Below are 20,269 nucleotides of genomic sequence, written 5' to 3'. Positions count from 1 at the left end.
TATGTTAAACGTTTATTTTGTGACCCAGAAAGAATAATAAGAGTAATATTAAAACTAACTAGCTGCCGCCATTGTTGGAAACTGAGCTAGGCCGCGCTATGAATTCTGGGACACCGCTTCTTCTTCTTCTTCGGGGTTTAACGGCAGCTGGCATCCTTGTATATGCAGTGCTGCCATCTTCTGTTTCAGTCCGTTATTACACTCTTAAATCCTACTACTTATTCCTGCGTCTTTTGTGATCTTACAAAGCTTCAAACGCCGCCTCGACTATTAAATCAGTCGTCGACGATTTTGATAGTCGACGTAATCGTGACTAGTCGACTAATCGTGGCAGCCCTACTGCAGACAGGCATAATTATACTGAGCCTGAGGTCTACCAATGACTGACAGCATCCCACTGGGAACCAGTTCTGAGGCCTTCTGCATAGTCTCCGCTCGCACCTTCACTGCATACAAAGCTAGAAGATGCATAAGGAGTAAATACAGAATATTAACCAAAGTTGTGATTAAAACACCTTTTACAAGTGCACAAAAAAACCCAAAAAAGAAATCTTTCTACCTTCTGCAAAGTTCATCGCCCCAGAAAAGACAAGAGCAGCAAATTCTCCGACACTGAAACCTGCAGCAGCGACACACATCTCAATGGCCTGTGTACAGCAGGAAACAAGTCAAAAAAAAAATAAATAAATAAAAATGTAACAGCCTCCCGATTATGACCGATATATCATTTATGTCACTGATACATCCGTAACTGAAATAAACTCAGAACAATTTGTTTATTTTTTTAAATGGTCATTCAGAATCAGAAGATTATTTACGGTGATGTTTTTGGTGGGAGTGAAACAACAATCTACTGATAAAAACAATAAAAACAAGATGTGATAATAAGAAATAACCACTGTTGGAAGCCTTATTTACTCTACCGCCTTAATCAAGGGGCAGTAATTAAAGTTGAAATGAGAAACTTTGCATTTGAAAGATGCTCTTCTACTGGGCACTCAAGCATCATTCATCCACACCCTCATACATAATGTGCGCACATTTTAAATATAAATTAATATTACTGTAGCAGTATTTAAAAAAAAAAAAAAAAAAAGATAAAATGGCCACATTTAAGAAGGCAGGACCTGCAGTTATTGTCCTTTTTCCAGACATTTATCTGGCACTTACTTTGGGGTTTTCTTGGTTGAGTCTCTCCACAGCAGCCAGGGAGGTGACAAACACCGCCGGCTGACAGTGAACCGTTTTCTGCAGCTCGTCCTCGGGGCCCTCCAGACACAGAGACAGCAGGTCGTAACCCAGGATCTTCTGGGCTACGGTGAACATTTCTTTAACGTTGGGGTATTTTAAAAGTCCTCTGCCCATGCCCACAAACTGGCTGCCCTGACCGGGGAAGAGGAGCACGGAGCAGCCGCTGGGGTCTTTTTTGGGTCTCCGCTGAGGCGCCGCGGCTGGCTCGCTGTTCGGGGGAGAAGCGGGGGCTTCAGCCGGAGGAGGGTAATCTCCAGCCGTGGAACCGGGCTTGTTGGTGGACAGCGTCCTGCTCAGAGAGACCAGCGACCTGACCTTCCCTCTGGAAGATGCTGCCATCCTGACTGCCACTGATGCCAACATGAGCTGTTCCTCATCCAACGACGTGTCTGCGGATGAAATAAGACGCACAGCCCGCCCGGACAAACTGTAATCACCGAAAGAGTCAACTTTGCTTGAACTCAACTCTGACATCTGCTCGGCATGACACCTCACAGGGAGACGAAAAGAATATTCAGAATACAATTGACAAATGCAAAAAAACCCTCTAAACCATTGACTACAGAGAGATTTAACGTTGTTCGGCAGGATAATGTTGACCAAGGTTGAATCTTTGTCCAGTTTAATCTATCCAGCTTATTCCCTAGCCATCCCACCAAGAATTATAAAAGACATAAATAAGGCGAATTTTAATTTCATATGGAAAAATAAACATCATTATATTAGTAACAGGGACTTGATAAAAGATTATGAAGAGGGGGGTTTAAAAGCAATCGATTTTGAAATAATGAATGGCATTTTAAAGATTAATTGGCTACGATCTTTCTTGAAAAATGATAATGAGATGTGGTTCTTGATGCCATCTCTTATTTTCAACAAAGTTGGGGGGATCCTTTTAGTATGTGATTTTGACATTTCTAAACTACCCATAAAACTTTCCAAATTTCATCAACAAGTTTTGTTAAATTGTAAATTAATGTTTAAACATAACTTTAGTCCCCACAATGTTCCATTGTGGAATAATAGGGTGATATTGAATCGGGGGAAATCTATGTTTGTGGACGAATGGATGACAAAACAAATTTGGTCTGTGACACATATAATGGATGAAAATGGAGATATACTTGAATTAAACAGGCTTAATGAGAAATATGACATGAGTTGCTCGTTCGAGCTCTATAAAAAGGTTTCACAGAATATCCCAACAGTCCTTGTAAATACAATAAAGAACAATTTTTCAAATATACAGACTACAAATTTACATAAAGTTAAACTAGATGGTCTTGACTTGGTTAATGGAAAATGCAATAATCCATTTTTGAGGAGGTATTTGGTTAACACCTTATATCCAGGTAGGACAAAATTCTCCCTGTTCCATAAATCTCTTAAGCTAATAAATAAGCCCCAAGCAATCAAATTGCATAGATTTTTAGAAGAGTTTGATTTTTCTTAGCCCCTTATTTAAGTTATGTGTCTTGTTTATGGAACCTCACTTTTAGAGATTTTATGATCCCCCTTGTCTTCTTTATTTCTGTTCCTTGTTTTTCATTCTTTTTTTTATTGTTATTTATTTTTGTATTGGTTATTCATCTTTTTATATTATTATTATGTAGATGTGTGAATATGGATGTGTATGTATGCATGTGTATATGCATATATATGTATATATATGTATATATATGTATGTGTATGTGTGTGTGTGTGTGTGTGTGTGTATGTATGTTTACTTTCAGTTATTGTCGATTTCATTGTGGTGTACAGGAGATGTGATTCTGTTCTGATTGATTTAATATGTCGCTTGTCTCTTTGAGATTGTCATTGTTATTGTTCTAAATAAAGTTCATTTAAAAAACAAAACAAAACAAAAAACCTCACAGGGAGACGCCATGTTGTTTATACGGAGTTTATTCTCGTCTTCTTCCGGTTGACGTTCAGGCTCTCTCACGGTGCAGCGCCACCTCAGGTCAAATTATGTCATGCTCTAATGTATCGTGTTTTTCTTTTCTGTGCTTTAATTTGTCTACAAAGTGAAAATAACCATAAGAGCTTTTAAGTATACACAGACATGCGCTTCTTAAATTTAGCTTAATTGGCTCCACAGGTAGGAAGTAAAAAAGTAAAAAAAAACTTCCTTGCTGTACTTAATTTTTACTCCCTACATTTTTAAACAAATATCTGTAGTTTCCACTCCGTATTTTTGACAGAGAGGAGGGCTGGGTAGCCGTAGTTTTTGTTGACCGCTGCGCTGCACAACATGTTTCGCTTTGTTACATTAGAGCCTGTGATGTTTTAAGAGTCTGAATCAGGAGCTGATGACATTACTCTGTAAACTCTCAAAGCACTTTAATAAACAAGCAAACAATTCCACCTCTTGCATTATTGCGTAAAGTTGACAGCGTGTCAGGCAAATAGGCAGGCTCCATCCCTGGCCTCTAGCGACTGTGGAAGTCGCTACAGTAATGTTTGCATCAGTCTATCAGATGAATCCCCTCCAAGTCCAATATTTACATCAGTTACAGTGATAATGCTTGGTGTCTACTTTCAGCCACCGCAGTAGAATGCCAGGAATAAATCTCATTGAAATTGTAGTTGCATTTGCTATTTAATTTAATTGTCATGGATGATACACAGACAACCCAACAGCAAACAGAGGAAAACAATGGGCCACGTGGGACACAGGGGCAAGGCAAAGTAACAGAAACCTAAAGCCTAAGAATATAACACAAGAAGAAAACAATAAAGAGAACCAAAGACATACATAAGAATAATCAATGAATATAAATGAACAAACACAAAACACTGGGTCACAGACTCAGTACCATGACAGTTAAATGTACATAATAAATACTTTAAATCAGATGACAATGTAGCTGACACTGTGTTTATTAGTGTGTGGTCAACCACAAATCTTCATACTGTCATCCATAGATGAGGTCTTTATACAAATGATGAAAGATAATGAAAGAAACTGTTTAATTGATATGAAATGATTGAATTATATGAAATATTATGGCTTTGTCTGCCAGAGTGTTTTTCTGTAAACTACTTTGAACTACTGGCAGTCAGTGAAGTCACTGAAAGGCAAGATTCTATGTTGTGTTGCCGTAGTTTCCAGAGTTTACTTATAAAGCTCACTTACAGAATTCAGTTAGAAAAGTCAAGCATTTGAAAGGTGCACATTTGAAGAAGTATTAACTCAATATTAACTCATTACGGTTTACATTTTCGATTTTAAAGGGTCTCCGAAATTACAATGAAAAAGGAAACAAGAAAAATTACCACTCCGGCCGATAAGAAAGATTCAGGAGATCAAGGTAAGTAAAATAATAAAATAAGAACCTGGTAAAATCCAAATCCTAGAAATGTTGACACTGTGTGAATCATTTTTGAAGCAATTGAATCATATGTTTGATTGAAAATAGCTTTAATACAAGATGTCTAATCAAAGGAAGGTTACCGGTCTTTTGGTAAAATAATGTAATAAGTTTATTCTTGGACTCAACAGTAAAAACAGACCAACAAGTGTCATCAAGATCTAAGACTTAGTAAACCTAGTATCAATTCGCACTGGTCAGTTTTTTTAATCCCAAGAATAAACTTGTGATCATTTAAGCAAAAGCAATTTCAAATTCTTTGCCATCAAACTGCTTCCAGTCCTGATGTCGGGGACTCTTTTTCACCACTGTGTTGTTGTCGTCGTTTATAGATTGTAAGAGCAGGACTGCTAAAAGAAAGGCCAGTCCTGAAAAGAAGACCCCAATAAAAAGGAGGAGGGTCGCTGAGCAGGCTGGTCCTTCCACCAGCTCAGATGTGGTCAAAGGAGTGAAGCGCAAGGTTGTGCAAGATGAAGAGGGCACAACAAAGAAAGCAAAGAAGGCTAAACTTCTCGACCATACGAGCGGTGACAAGGAGCAAGCATCCTCCTCGTTGGACTCTGGTAAAGGTAGGCTAATTAGTTGAATAAGGGGGTAGATTAAGTGTGGTTGCTAGGTTTAAGATATTGGTGTTTAGTGTTTGTGTCTATCATCCAGTGAGCTGATGTGCTTTTGGTGTTTTCCACATCTCCAGACTTGAACAACAAACAGGAGTGCACAAAAAATGGCAAAAGAAAGGCCACGGGAGACAACAGAGAGTCACCCAAGAAAAAAAAAAGGAATGTGGACCAGGACAAAAAATCAGTAGCAGACCAAAAACGTAAGTAGCAAGCAGCTTGGGTTTTATATTCAGGGGAAGGGCAGAAGGAACATTTAGGCTACAGAGGAGAGTAATTTGTGTCACAGCTGTAATAAAACCAGATTTGCTGTTTTGTCTGTTCAGGTGAATTCCAAGCCAGATATGTGGAGGAGCACCAGCTCGGAGAAGGAGGCTGCGGAGCAGTGTTTTCTGGCTACCGGATAGAAGATCGTTTTCCAGTAAGTGTTCAGATGATGGTAGTAAGACAGGCAGTAACGCAGATAATGTATAATATCGTAAACTGAGACGTCTGCTGTGTTTCCACCTTTCATTATGTCATACTGAGGAAATGCTCACCAATGCTCTGTGTCTTCTAGGTTGCCATCAAACACATTCCCAAAAATAAAGTCTACTGCAAAGTGGCGGTAAGCGTCCAACACTTGAATTAGTTTTACATTACTGGATTGAATGCGGCGTTCCTCATCATCCACTTTGTTGTAATATTTCAGGATGAAAATGGGAAGATGCTCTCGGTGGAAGTGGCCATTATGCTTAAACTTGCAGGTGAAGCAGAAGGGTCAGTGGGAATATCAGCACCTGTGTCCTTGCTGGAGTGGTTCGACTTTGGCAAAGAGCTGATCCTGGTGCTGGAGAGACCTGTCCCTGCTGTGGACCTGCAAAAATACAAAGCAGAAAATGGAAGAGCTTTACCAGAGGACAAGGCCAAGGTAGGTTGACTGGGAGAGCCTTAGACTGTACAGCATTCAATCAAGGCAGAAAAGCATTAACTCATTATTGTGTTTTTCATCTTTTCCAGGTCATTCTGAAGCAACTAGTTGATGCTGTAAAGGAACTTGAGGAGAAACACATCTTTCATCGGGACATCAAGGGACAAAACATTCTGATTGAGACCGGCTCAGATGTGCCTCGAGTTCGCATCATTGACTTTGGACTGAGCTGCTTTGTTAAACAGCGATCTCTGTATCGCATCTTCTATGGTAACATATTCTGCTCCTGCTTTTCACAGATGTAACAATTTGTGTCTTTTGTTTTAGAAGAAATTGCAATTGTGTCTGTTTGTTAGGCACTCCTCTTCACATCCCTCCCGAGTGGTACATTAGGAGCTGCTACAGGTGTGGACCCACCACGGTGTGGCAAATGGGAGTGGTGTTGTATGAAGCGCTTCATGCACGATACTTTAGTACCGCGAGGTTCCTCACAAAGCAACTGAGCATCAAAAAGCGTCTGTCCACAGGTAAGAAAACTTCACACTTCCAGATTCACTGATGCCTTGGATCACTAGAACTATCATCTTCATCTTTTTGATCTTTTCTTTCTTTCAAGAATGCCGGAATTTCTTGGACGCATGTTTAGCTTTAGCCCCGGAGAAGCGCCCAACACTGGAGGAGCTCCAGCTTCACCCCTGGCTAAGATAACACACACAAACACACAATTCACACCTTATCATGTAAGTGTGATACATTGTAGTAACTTCCTTTCTTTTTTCTGTTGGACAGGAATAGATAGAGTGGGTCAATCTTAAAAAATAAATAAATAAAAATTTAGCTTTTTTGGAGTTCCTGTAACCCCCCCAGCCATCCCAGGAAAGGGGATCTCTCTTTGAATGGGCTTTCCCGAGGTTTCTTCCCATCGATCTGGCCCCCTGGGGAGTTTTTCCTCGTCTTCATAGAGAGCTTGGGCTGGGTCAGGAGCTCCATCAAAACTGTCTTTATTTGATGACATTAAAGTCATCAAATAAAGATGTGTTTTACTTAAAGTAAAATTTGATCAAAATAAAACTTGTTTAATTCATCTTTGCTGAAGATTCTCCTTCATTACTATTTTGTTTTGTTTTTTTTACCCATGGTGCATTTTGACAAATAAGAAAACTGAATCAGGTTAAAGTGTGCACAAAGACAGTCACACTGCAAATGATCTGAAGACTTGCATCTGTTGCTCTAACCCCCAACTAGTTTAGACAGATTTCCTGGTTCTACCAGAGGTTTTTTCCTTCAAGAAGGGAGTTTTTCCTTCCCACTGTTGCTGAGTGTTTGCTCATAGTGGGTTGTAAAAGCATAAAAGTTAATAAGAGGCATTCATAGCAGAGTTATCACAGAGGGAACTATATAGCTTAAATGTACAATTTCTACAGGACGAATTATAACTTCATTATGTATAAAAGCTCCTGTGGATAATTACTCCTATTTGTAACTTTACACAAGAGAAAGTTTGCTGTCACACTATTTATAACAGGTTGGGTTTTGTCCTCTGAGTTGAGCCTTTGGTTGCAGTTTATTGAAGAATTTCCTCTAAAGTAGCTGTTGATAAAGATTTAAAGTCGTGTTTATATACAGAAATATGCTTTAGTTCCTGTTTTTTTACATGTCTGCCTCAGTGGATCAGTAGAAGATCTGGTACAGGAAACTAGATGATGAAAAAAGGGTACGAATACACATATATATCTATATAGATACAGATATATATACACACACACACAGGTTGCAACGTAGTATTTTCATTTTTTCTTAGCATTTCTTTAACGTCTTGGTGCAAAAGAATACCTGCATTTGTATGTAAAGAAATGTTACATATATACTCAAAACAGTTGGAAAAAAGAACTACAAATTTGGAAAGGAATTTATTCATGTTCTTACTCATGGATGGAGTACATGGTTTAAAAAACACTGAGGAAACAGATATGAGGCGGCTGTATCAACATAAAAACATTAATACAGTTAAAAATGAATAAAAAGTTGCACGCTTAAACTTATTTCTCTACAGTTTGTACAATTAATCCATGTAACAATAGGTTCTCTCTTAATATAGTAGTTATTAAAATATCTTTACATAAAAATACATTTTTAAGTACTCTCCAGTGGAAGTCTGTTGTGGCTTATGTTTCTAAATGACACAACCATAAAGCAGCCCACAGAATATACAAATATGTCTTTGATAAGTGAATGTTGGCTCCCACAATGGCCTGTTAAGTTATTGCAAAAATAATTTACTGCATAATATGTCAGATTAGAACATGTTATAAGCACAAAACTGAAGGGGAAACAAAAACAAAAATTAAAAAACAAACACTAAATTAAGTTAAAGGATATTTCTTACTATACTATATAATTGTATAATGTTGCGTTTGATTGCAAAAGAAAACCCACCAAGAAAAAAAGAAAGAAAAAAAGAGAGAATAGAGTTTAATTTATTCAAAACACATTCTTTTCTTTTATTTAAGCTGTAGCGAGATTCAAATGGACAAAAGAGAAAGAAAAATATTACAGATTTGTTTTATTAATCATGAATAAACTTTATTATACACAACTCTAAATTTCAGTTGGTCTTAGTCAGATGTGTTTTTAATTAAATCCTGCAACACTGTGCTCGCTGCCATCACTTTATATCTTAGTGTGCAATTCAAATATATACTTATTACAATATTTTTCCCCCTTAACTCTCAACTCGCGTTTTTAAAATGTCTGTGATCATATTTGTCCGTTGACTTCTGTCTGGGCCTCGAACGATTCATCAGACAGGTTGGCAGCCTCCAACTGATGCTCCAGACTTTCATCATCGCCTCTATTCTGATCAACTCTTATCTTAAACTTAGTGATGAACTCATTACTGGCCAGCGCGTCCTCCTTTTTAGGGCATGTGGGCTTTGATAACAGCCGGCTTTCCAGTCGCTCTGCAAAGAAAATTCACAAAACATTTCTTATTTGGTAAGCTTGTTAACAAATTTTAGTTCAGTTTTGCTGAAAGTTATAGCATGCATCAGGTAAGAAGCAATTGGTTTTTAAAAAGCATATACATTCCCCAAAACATTTTTATTATGTGCATTTTGGAGAATAAAAGATTGTACACAATTTCCCTTTTTAAAGTAAAAAGATTATTAAGTCTAATTCTTACTTATTCAGTAGATTAAAGTATTGAAACATCATTATTCATAAAATATGCACATTACAAAATTAAAGTTATTCAAAAATTACTCAAGTACTTACTCCAATACTCACATTATTCAAGTAAATGTAATTTTTGCCAATGTAATGTCACATAAAATCTTAATCTGAATAAGGGATTTGAACCCCACTGTCACGGCCAGGGGATCAGCAGGCCGCTGACTAGTAGTGTTCTCTCTCTTGCTCTCTCGCCAGGGCGGAACTCATGGTGGGTTCACGCCCTCGGCCCACGCCCCTCTTAAGAGGAAACACCTGGGCCTCATCAGTGCAGCCAACATTTAAGCCAGGGAGTGGCTTCTACTCATCGCTGGATCGTTGTGTGTGACTCGCGTCAGTGCAGCCCGGCTCTGAGCAAGTTCTCATTTGCTTCCCTGTGCAAAACCTCTAACGTGTGTTTCCTTCTGTACATAGATCCCCTGGACCCGACTCTGCATTCCCCGAGCGGATTCCCTTTTTGTGTGAGTGTTTGGAGAGAGAGTCAGAAGAGGAGCAAGTGTCTTTTCCCTACCTGGATTTCCCCGGAGCCTTTTCCCTGTCACCGCTTTGTATATAGCACTATCCCCTGCACTGTTTGTACTGTGCATGCGGTTATTTTTCGTTTTAAGATTTCCGTGTTTAAATCATAATAAGATTTAGTTTTAATTTTTTTTTTTTTTTTTTCTTCTCGCCTGTCCCATTTGGTTCTTTAGCCGTCAGAATTGTTGTCTGAAGACCAACAAGGATATCCAGTGGATTTACTTTGCCAAATGGATCATCGTGGCATTGCCGTATTGGTCCATTTGGTCGCTCTTTGTTTTTATTATTTATTATATTTTATTTTCAGATGTTACAGACGGGACAGACATGAGTGAGAGATAGGAAAGGGAGAAAGAAAGAGGAAGGAAAGGAAAAACAGAAGGGGAGAGGGACAGTGAGAAAGGGGGGGAGAAAAAAAATAAAAATCTCCTGGATCACCTGTTGAGAGAAGAATAGAAAACAAGCAAAAAAAGACAAAAAAACAAAACAAAGCAACATACTAAACACAACACCATCGCATTAATCTAGCTAAGTGTAAACAGCAGTAAATACTAAATATTCAATGTTGTTGTGCAGCACGCAGGACAGATGTGCTTCGAAGTAGCAGCCAAGAAAGGTGTAATTTGGGTCTACGAGCAGTGAACACCCGTGTGCATACCTGTGTGGATCAGCGCGCTTGTATTCCAAAGGTTTCTCCATGTAACGATCTGCTAGGGAGTGTGGGGGGGCCACAGCCCCGTCCTCCAGGGTGTGAAGCAGCCTTAATTAGTTTTAATTTTACTTGTTTACTAGTTTTAATTAACTTGAGGTGAGTCAGATTCTTTCATTCAAGTCACTGAATTAATCTCTTGACATGTTTGGGGGTAGGTGCCTTTTGTAGCATTTTAATGCAATTATCTGACAGATTATATGGTCTACACTGTTATTAACTATACTAACACTCTGTTCCTGAAGTCTGTACCGCAAAGAGGCAAAGTGAATACCGCACCTGCAGGAGTAATGGGGGTCATCAGTCGGTTCAGCTGGATGTTCCAGTGCCGTACATGTTGACTGGCATTCCTCAGCCTCTCCTGGACCTCCTGGAAACAAAAATCATGCAGGCATCCTCATCAGTGTTGTTTTAGAAGAGCACTAAATAAGATGCTGCTCACAAAGCCAGTCAAAACAAACTTGCTCACCTCCAGACGCTGGTGACTTCTTTGGCGAGATGCCTGCAGATCCTGGAGCTCCTGAGAGGCAGAGTTGAGGGCTGAGGGGGTGTCCTCATCGGGACTGCCATCTGACAGCTCCTGTATGGGGCTGAGGTTTTGCATTGTACGTTGCTGCTCCTGGAGGAGCTGGAAATGTTTCCTCTTTTCATCTTCAGCCTGCAGCAACCTGAAGGAGGGGAAAAAGGGAAGAAGCAACTGAAAATGTTAATACTTCTCATGGATATCTCAGATCTCCATCACAAATAAAATAATAAAGGGCCATAATAAGAGTTAGAAATCCATTGTTACCGCTCAAGCTCCAGTCTGGCCCTCTCCTCCTCCAGCCGAGCCTGGATCTCCATATTAAGGGCAACTTCCAGCTGCTGCTGTGTCAGCTCCAGCTCCCTGATCCTCTTCTTCTGTTGTTCAGCCTCCTTTTCCTTCACCTGCATCTCAGCCTGCATGCTGTCTTTTATCTATGCACACACACACAGCTACATAAACAGATGCACCAACAGAGCGGTATAAACTGACCTATTCCTGAATCACCTTTTCCTGGACTGTCATAACCATTTTTCCAAATCATTAAAGACTAGGTGTGAATTTTATAATGACAGTCAACATTTTGCTGCAGTTCTCAAAGATCAAAGTCAAGGAGAAAAGACTCTGTACATAATTGCTGTCAAGTGGAAAACTTTTTTTTTACCATCTCAGCCTCTTTCAGCTGTCTTTCCAGTTCCATCTGCACCTCCCTCTGCTTCCTCCGCTCTCTCTCCTCTGCCTCCCTTCGGCGAGTTTCCAGTTCCCGAGCATGCTGTGAAACAGATGAAAGAGCCATTGTTTGGTTTGTGTTTTCACCTCTATCCAGCAGGTGACACTAGGCCATCAGCTTCGAGGTTCAACGTATTGTGCTTTCAGCGGTGCTCGTGGTTGAAGTAAGTGGGTATTTGAGTTCATGTTGCTTTCCTTACAGCTGTAAGTAATCTGCTCATTCCGCTTTTGATCTTTGGCACCAACAAGTGATTTTTTTCCCAGAGAAGTGCTGCTCACAGGAGATTTCCTCTATTTCAGACCATTTTCTATAAACCGGTTAGATGGTTGTACAGTTTCTGAAATACTCAGACAAGCCTGTCCGACACAAACAACAATGCATGTTCAAAGTCATTTAAATCCCATTTGACCTTTGACCTTCAGCAGGTCATCTTATTAATGTATACATGCCTAAATGCACTGAGCTGCTGCCATGTGATAGGCTGATTAGGTATTTGACCTAATGAGCAGCTCAACAGGTGTATCTAACAAAAATGTGGCCAGTGAGTGTACATGGTACTTTTTAAATGGACAAAATGAACTGCACTGGCAGCTGCCCAGTGCCACTATGACTTAGTTAAATAATCACTACCATGGATAGTTTGGTGCATGATGTAATTAAATAAATATTACAAAAAAAGATTCTTATAGCCCTCACTTACCTTGATAATGTTTTCAATCTCTAAGTCCTGTTTGTCTTTCTCTTTTTCTGTCTTCTCTGTCTCATGGATAGTCGAGTCATCAGATTGGCTGCCCCTGCTGCTGCAGCTGCTGCGGGCGCTCCGGCTGCGTTCCCGCTGACTGTTTTCCCGCTGGATCCGTCTCTTCAGTTTGAGTTCATGGTGAAGGGAAGACTTTCCCTCACTCTGAAGACGGAGGGCAGTTTGAATGGCTGAATAGTGAAAGAATACATAAAAATAGTAATGCAATTTTGTTGCCTTGCTATAGAAAATAATATATTAAAACAATTAAAAAAACAATATATTCCTTTTATAGCTTCCCTCAGAAAAGACTTCTTGCTATGAGTTGCATCTTAGCAAACCCTCATCATCACCTTCATTATCACCTGGATCAGCTGCCACACTATCATTAATCTTTGCAGACACCACATTTGCTGCTATAAATAGAATGAACAGCCTACGAACAAAGCAAAGATACGAACTACATGTACACTTTGCTTTTACATGAGAAAGCCATGGCAGCATTCTTTCATGAAAAAAAAAAAGATGCGTCTCAGTGTTACAAGGCAGAGCTGTAAAAAAAATAGTTATGTCCACTTTAACCCAAACTTTGTACTTCTTTGTCTTTTTTTGTAGAAGAGGTGTTTTGTGCCCCTCTGTCAGTGACCTCTTTTCAAATTACCAAGCTGTCTGAACCTATTATTCATGAAATGTGGCTCCTTATCTCAGTCACAATCGTAGGCAAACACAATTTGTTATTACAGGAAGCAGTAACTAACTAGTTAAATCTCATTTAGTATCAACAACCTCCATCACACCTTTTCTTGCAGCTGTTTAAGAGACTTGCATAACCTAAAATCATGATGCTACCTGCACCATGCTTAATAGTGTTGTGCAGTGTTTTTGGTCATTGCTTCTTTTTTCTCAACTCTTAAAACTCCTTCTGATAAAAGGAGAAAGTCCTTGATTTTCTCCATTCGTAGACAGCTGCATTCTATAATGCTTCTTGTGGAAGTTAATGGCACTGAGTCATGGTTGAAAGCAGTTTTTATATAGTTACCAGAGACCATTTCTGTGCTTTATCTCTGTCCAACACCACAGTAAATTTTAAATTAAACAATCAAGACGTGACTGAAGTGCAGACTTTCACCTTTAATTCAAAGGTTTTTGAAAAAATAATGCATTAACTCTTTAGGAATTACAGCCATTTTTATACACAGTCCTCCATTTTCAAATGCTCAAAAACACCAATTGGCTAAAAAGCAGTTTCAGTGAGTCCCCTTGTTATTTTATGACAAATAAAGCAGACATAATATCTGTAATTTTAAAGAGGAGACCCAAAGAGATATCAGTGCAAATGAAGGAGGCCATCATTAGGCTGAAAACCTAAAATACACCTATCAGAGTATAGGTAGAGATATCACTGTTAAAGTCTGTAATCAAGAGGTGCCTTCATGAATGGAAATACAGAGAGCTTACAACAAGGTCCAAAGCACTGGTTACGCTCAAGAACTGGAAGGTCAGGTTAAACATTACTAAGAATAAAAAAGAGCCTGCACAGTTATGAAAAATATTGTAAAGATGAAATTGAGTTTAACTTGGAAATGTAGACAACGTCCTCCGTCAAACATGGTGGAGACAAAGAACTGAGTCACTAGTGTTTATTGAAGGTGTGACTGCTTATAGAAGTGGCACGATGAATTGTGGAGATACTGACCCAAAACATCGAGGGAAAACTATTTTAGCATTATCGAGTCTGGCTGTAACTGTGACTTAGTCAACATTTTATAAGCTTCAGCTGACTTCTGAAAGTTTTCTTAATCATTGGCAAAAGAAACACAAATAATTAGCAACCAATGAAACACAGATTGTTTGACAAGTGGCCTCAATATATCTGAAAGATCCTGGAATTATTTATATACACTATGATAAGCTTCAGTACATTTCAACCACACTAAACCAATGAGCACACACATTGTAAGTTACACACCTTGAGTCCACTCCACTTTCTGTTTCTGGTCAGGCGCGCTCATCTCGTAGGTTTTACTATGGGTTTTCACACAGAACAGACAGCGCTTCCCCTCCCTGTCTGGAATAGACTGAAACAAAAAAATGTATGTAAGTCACAGCGTTGGTTGGTGAAGAGTTAAACATGCTGAGTTTTCCTCACTAACCTCTATGACACAGTTCCTATCCAGCTGGATCTCCCCTCTCTTGTCTTTTAAGTCCTCGCTGACATAGTAGGCCATGGAGGAGGGCTTCAGCACAAACCAGCGCTCAGTCCAATTCCTACGCACATGCCCCTTTTTCCACATGTAACCCTACAAAACAAGGGATCAATTGAAGAACAAAGAAAGACAAAAATGTCAAGGGAGCAGTCAAATAGGCTCCAGTGACACAGCACAACTCACTCTCTTGAGAACGCTGTGATAGATCTCCAGGAACACCTCATCTAAAGCCAGGCTGAAGGCCTCAGCGCTGGTGACGCTCAGCAGCCGGCCTGCACTCATATCCTCCAGGAAGGTCCACACGGACATTCCCTCTTCCCACACTGTAGCATCCTGCGATAGTAAGTCCTCCATGGGCTTCCCATCCCACTCCTCGCTCATCGCAGTGGAGATTTTCTTGAGGAGATACTCCACCTAGAAGCATTCAAATATTTGTATACGAAACTTTTTGCACATCGCTAAAACCAAATATTAACGGCACCGACAATGCAAATACTGACTCAACACAGATTGTATTCTGTGGTTTTGGGATATCACTCTTCATGAGGAGCTCACTGAGTGACTTCTACAGAAGCCGTTTATTTTTATCTCTGTCGACAGGAAACCAAAAGCATTATGGAGGAAGTGCAGGAAGGAAGAGCCTCATTAACTAACTTACTTGCACTTGTATTTTCCTACTGAGAAAATCTTTAAACTGTCCTAACTCTGTCATCACACACAAATTATATTTCTTTTTGGGTATTTGGGTATAGCAGTGTCTAAAAACTACAAGCGTTGCTGGTGTTTGTTCCTCTAACTCTCTTAAATTGTTTCTTTTAAATCAAAAGTGAATTGTTTAACTTTTTGTACAATGTGTGTCCATTTTTCCATTTATAGCATACAAATGACTTAAAATATAATCACTGTGGATTTGAGCCTTTTCAAGAAAGCCCTAATGAATCAGGCCTCAAGCAGTTGCCTAAAATAAAATCCTCTCCAACTTTAAGTGTTTCTACAAATTCTCAGTGAACACATTTCACTCTCCTTATTCTTCATAACTATTACCTCCTCTGGTATCATCACCAGTGGGTATCGGTCCTCTGACAGAAGGTTGAATAAACAGAAGAGCTTGAAGCAGTCCCTTTCCGATAGCAGTGTCCCCTGTGGCACCCTTCTGAAGTTCTTCTTCATGGTCATTGTCCAGCACAGGTCATCAAATTTCTCCTTATCAAACATCCCCTTTTTGACCTGGAAATGCAAAACTGGAAATGCTCTGAACTGAAACTAAAATTGCACTTTTTAAAACAGTTTTACATAAGATTATTTGTTTCCTGAGGGGTGTGTTATGAAGGAAGTTCAACACTGCCTGGCTTTCTTATCATGACACTGGTTATCATCTTTCTCGATTAACTCACGCTTTCTGCTTCAATCTCTGTGCACACTTATATAAAATGGGACTCGACTGAGCACTGCGTGCTGCAGTCAGAAGAAACGGGTTACAAAGATCTCTAAAGTTTATATAAATATAAGAGTAAAACACAACACTGCTGCTGCAAATAAGACTGACTGCTTCAGAAGATCATTAAGTTACAATAACTCAGCTACAACTCTTAACAGTGTAAAAAAAGGACTTCAGCAGCATTGGCATCAAGCATAAAAATATCACCAGCTGAGTACATGGAAAATCCTGTGACAATGTGACACACATTTCCACTGCTATGTTGCTAGTGAGGTGCACTCATTTTGTTAGATACACCTGTTTGGCTTCTCATTAACACAAATATTTAATTAGCCAGTCACATGGCAGCAGATCAATGCATTTAGGCGTGTAGATATTATTAAGTAAAGACGACCTACTGAAGTGCAAACTGAGCATCAGAATGGGGAAGAAAGATGATTTTAGTGACTTTAAATGGCATGATTGTTGGTGCCAGATAGTCTATGTCAAAAAACTGCTGATCTGCTGGGATTTCCCCACACAGCATTCTCTGGGGTTTACAGAGAATGGTCAGAAAAAGAGAAAACATTGAGTGGTAAAAAATCCCTTGACTGCTTCAACAGTGATTGAAATAACTACTCATTACAACAAAGGTATGGAGAAGAGCATCTCTGATGTACAAAACAGTCAAACATTGAAATAGATGGGCTACAGCAGCAGAAGGCCACACTTCTATCAGCTAAAACAGGAAACTGAGGCTGTAATTCACACAGGCTCACCGAAACAGGACAAAATATAATTGGGAAAATGTTTTCTGGTCTGAGGAGTTTTGATCTCTGCTGTGACAAGTATTTTTTGTTGATGTAATAGTGGTGGGAATACTTTTTTGACACACTTTTACCCCTGAGTACCAACTAAGAATCACTGAAAGATTGCAGCCTACCTGAGAGTCACTGTAAAAAGAACCCAGCTGCGCTATAAAAATTGAAAAAGTCCCAGTGATTTTCTGCCAGTACATTTTCTGTTTTTTGAGAGAGGTTTTCATAAAGTGTAAATAGTCAAATTCAACGTGTGCTTAAAAAAAATTACAGTTTTTTTTGTTTGTTTGTTTGTTTTTGCTGACCATATCCACCCCTTTATGACCACAGTGTACACTTCCTCTGATGGATGCTTCCATGCTCCATGTCACGAAGCTCAAATAATCTCAAACTGGTTTCTGTAACATGATAAAGAGTTCACTTGAATTAAATGGCCTCCACAGCCACCAGATTTCCATCCAATAAAGTACCTTTGTGATGTAGTGGAATGGGAGATGTGCACCAACTGTGTGATGCTATCATGTCACCATAATCTCTGGGGAATGTTTCCAGCATCTTGTTGAATCTGTGCCGAAGGTTTAAGGCAGCTCTGAAGCACAGTGTGACTATTAGGCTAGCTAACACGTATTTCTTCAGCAGAGAATGTTGGGCTTTCAAAACTGAAACTCTGAACATAAACTGCCCGACCACGTTACGGTCTCAGCATAATGTCAAAAGAGAGTCGACCTTTGTGTCGCTGGAATGTCTGACTTTAAGATCACGATAGCCTGCTAACTAATCTCGCTTTGTAATCTTCATTTCTGGTTGTAAGCAATGTAACAATAGTTACAAACAAAGAAAAACCTGACAAAACAAAACCCAGGGGGTTTGACTGAACTGTTAATAAAGTACTAGCTGGAAGTATTCAGGCACAGCTAGGTTAAATTAAAGGGAAAATGTAAAATAGATATAAGGGCTATATTTTCCTCATCTCAATAAGTCCAAAACCAACAACTAGTCGGTTCTGAATTTCTTTTTAAGTTAGCCGGGTACTGTAGGTTTTTGCAAGTGTTACTCGAAACTGAGTAAATACTGCATGAAATGGGAATGTCATTCAACTGCAGATCGGCACACAGTACTGCACGACCAGCTGGCACGCAATGTAAACATAAACTTAAGTTAATGATCGTGGTAATGAAGGAGCATGAGATCGAGGGTAAAGGTACTGCTCAGTGATGTGTTCGTAAGAGTTTTGAACAACATAAATACAAGTATAACTGCAGCTGAAGGAAAACCCTTTGCATAGATTGTATTTTTTACATTACCTTATCCAGTATGTATTTGCTGAGGTAGGGCATGTAGCCATGATTAGACACTGGTCCATCATCATCATCCTGGAAATGCTGCTCCAGAGCAACGGGATCATGTGGGATGTTCAACACTGTGTACAAGTTGTGGGACAGCACCTGGAGAATTCAAACAGACATACAGCATAAGTGGATGGATAAAACTAAGCACAACTCCCGCACACTCCCTTGTTTCTTCACATATCAGCAAACAAACGCTCACAAGCACAGGCAGCTAGTCACCAGTGAGTAAGCATGTCAGGGCAGCTTTCTGCTATTTCCCTGGATTCTTCTAACCAAGAGGGGGGGGGGTCAGTTAGGCATGTAGGGAGTGGAGGGAAAGCAAGTTAACAGGCAAAATAAAACCTACCGAGGGGAAAAGAAGGCAAAACATAATATTCGTCTTTTATTTAGAAACCCTGACAATTTTGTGTGGTATCAAGGCCATGATAAGGTTGGACTTTCACCTCCACTCTGAACAGGCTAAACGTCTGTTAATGTCTGAAAAGATCTGGATTTGAGTGCGAGCTTTTAATCTGTCTGCGTGTCTCATGTTCCTCTGATTACAACACGAATTCACGCACAGTATGCCACCACACGTACACACCACTACGTTTGAGTTCTGACTTTAGACAGAGTCGAAGTGATGACCAAAGTAAAACTGCAAGAATATAAAGCGTTTGTGTTTGTCTCTGTGCTCTCTCCAGCGGACGCCCCTCGGTCTCAGTTTCCTGATCTTAAAAACGTCTCGCACTAAAATTCTCCTTACCTTTAACTGCGACTTGGAAACTTTCCCGCACTTCTCCACGTCCAGCGACGTGAAAGCGTACCAGATGGACTTCAGGAGTTCGGATTTTAGGTCCATTTTTTGGAGACCGCCGGGGACGCGCAAAGCTACATTTCCGAAGCGGTGCGCAGCGGCTTTTTACGTAGCCACGGGTGAGCGCCCGTGTGGTGAGAACAGCCAAGCAAAATGTGGAGCAGAGCACTCACTGCGGTGCAAACGACAAAGGCCCAAAGTATCAGATGTGGTGCAGACTTAAAGAGGCGGAGAGCCGAAACAAAACCTGGAGCACCACACGGTCCTCCTCCCTTCTCATAATTCAACAAAACGATTTAAAATAGTGGGGGGGAAAAGCAGACATGGATAGATCTCGACAGTGTGAAAACATTTACGTGATGATTTCACACTACATGTATTCACAGAACTGTATCTAAGGTATTTCTCCTGATAGGGTGGGCTCCAGAATTCCTCAACGCACTGCCAAAAACCAAAACCAAAGAGGAGGAATCCTGTTATCAGATTCAGGAGACTTGCTAAAGGACACACCCACCTTGGTAAAGAGCCCAAGGCCACATTTGTTTGAGTAGGTTAAAAATCTTAAAGGTTTGGGGGTGCCACAATATGTAGCCTGTGGCAAGGCTGAAGCACTTGAGCTTAATATTAGTAGTAGCAGTAAATGTTTTATTATTTAGCTCAGTGACTACGGATTATTTTTCCACTTTTCATGTTGTGTTTATGTGCATAACTTGCACACATTGCAGACATTTATTTTTGTACCTGATGAGCCTTTGATTTCATGCAATGGCGTTAAAAAATCGTGTATGCTGGGTTCAGACCTTTGATTCAATTCAAATGGACTAGAAATAGAGCATAAAAAGTTTGGCGTTTGTCTGAATTCAGGTGTCTAAATCTCTCTCAGAGCTCCTCTTTGGTTTGATTAAACTGGAGGTGGAGGCATGGCCTAACCTCGGGCAAAATAGGATACAACAAGCACAGCCTAATCAGACAGAAACCTTATTAGAGCACAATGTAGGCTAATCAATAGCATAATTAGGTCATGAAAATGGTTGTCATTGTTCAGAGGTCATAGCCTAAAGTCTCTCTACATCTAACAGTCA

General features: G+C 39.8%; 3 protein-coding genes across 3 annotated transcripts; 1 reads left to right on the top strand and 2 right to left on the bottom strand.

Moving 5' to 3' along the window:
- Window positions 1–321: 321 nt before the first annotated feature.
- LOC146689566 (malonyl-CoA-acyl carrier protein transacylase, mitochondrial-like) lies at window positions 322–3,185 on the bottom strand. Its single transcript, XM_085436215.1, has 4 exons — window positions 3,122–3,185; window positions 1,171–1,741; window positions 560–647; window positions 322–458 (listed from the first exon to the last, which is right to left on the bottom strand). The coding sequence occupies exons 2-4, from the start codon at window positions 1,723–1,725 to the stop codon at window positions 337–339; spliced, it is 765 nt and encodes a 254-aa protein (XP_085292341.1). The 5' UTR covers window positions 1,726–1,741; window positions 3,122–3,185; the 3' UTR covers window positions 322–336.
- Window positions 3,186–4,069: 884 nt separating this feature from the next.
- On the top strand, window positions 4,070–7,236 carry LOC146689565 (serine/threonine-protein kinase pim-1-like). The gene is made up of 9 exons (XM_085436212.1): window positions 4,070–4,565; window positions 4,958–5,194; window positions 5,320–5,445; window positions 5,569–5,663; window positions 5,802–5,849; window positions 5,934–6,152; window positions 6,242–6,422; window positions 6,509–6,679; window positions 6,769–7,236. Exons 1-9 carry the CDS (start codon window positions 4,505–4,507, stop codon window positions 6,858–6,860), a joined length of 1,230 nt encoding a protein of 409 aa, XP_085292338.1. The 5' UTR covers window positions 4,070–4,504; the 3' UTR covers window positions 6,861–7,236.
- An 807-nt stretch (window positions 7,237–8,043) lies between these two features.
- def6c (DEF6 guanine nucleotide exchange factor c) lies at window positions 8,044–19,650 on the bottom strand. The gene is made up of 12 exons (XM_085436208.1): window positions 19,137–19,650; window positions 18,347–18,487; window positions 15,852–16,034; window positions 14,991–15,221; window positions 14,754–14,900; window positions 14,570–14,678; window positions 12,562–12,791; window positions 11,796–11,903; window positions 11,399–11,565; window positions 11,078–11,276; window positions 10,888–10,978; window positions 8,044–9,112 (listed from the first exon to the last, which is right to left on the bottom strand). Exons 1-12 carry the CDS (start codon window positions 19,230–19,232, stop codon window positions 8,910–8,912), a joined length of 1,905 nt encoding a protein of 634 aa, XP_085292334.1. The 5' UTR covers window positions 19,233–19,650; the 3' UTR covers window positions 8,044–8,909.
- Between the last annotated feature and the right edge of the window lie 619 nt (window positions 19,651–20,269).

Source organism: Copadichromis virginalis, linkage group LG17, assembly GCF_057382275.1.
Source record: "Copadichromis virginalis isolate Kocher_CV1m ecotype Utaka linkage group LG17, C_Virginalis_male_GT1.1, whole genome shotgun sequence".
Taxonomy (NCBI): domain Eukaryota; kingdom Metazoa; phylum Chordata; class Actinopteri; order Cichliformes; family Cichlidae; genus Copadichromis; species Copadichromis virginalis.
The sequence above is the reverse complement of the archived record's forward strand: the minus strand, read 5'-3'. Positions and strand labels throughout refer to the sequence as shown.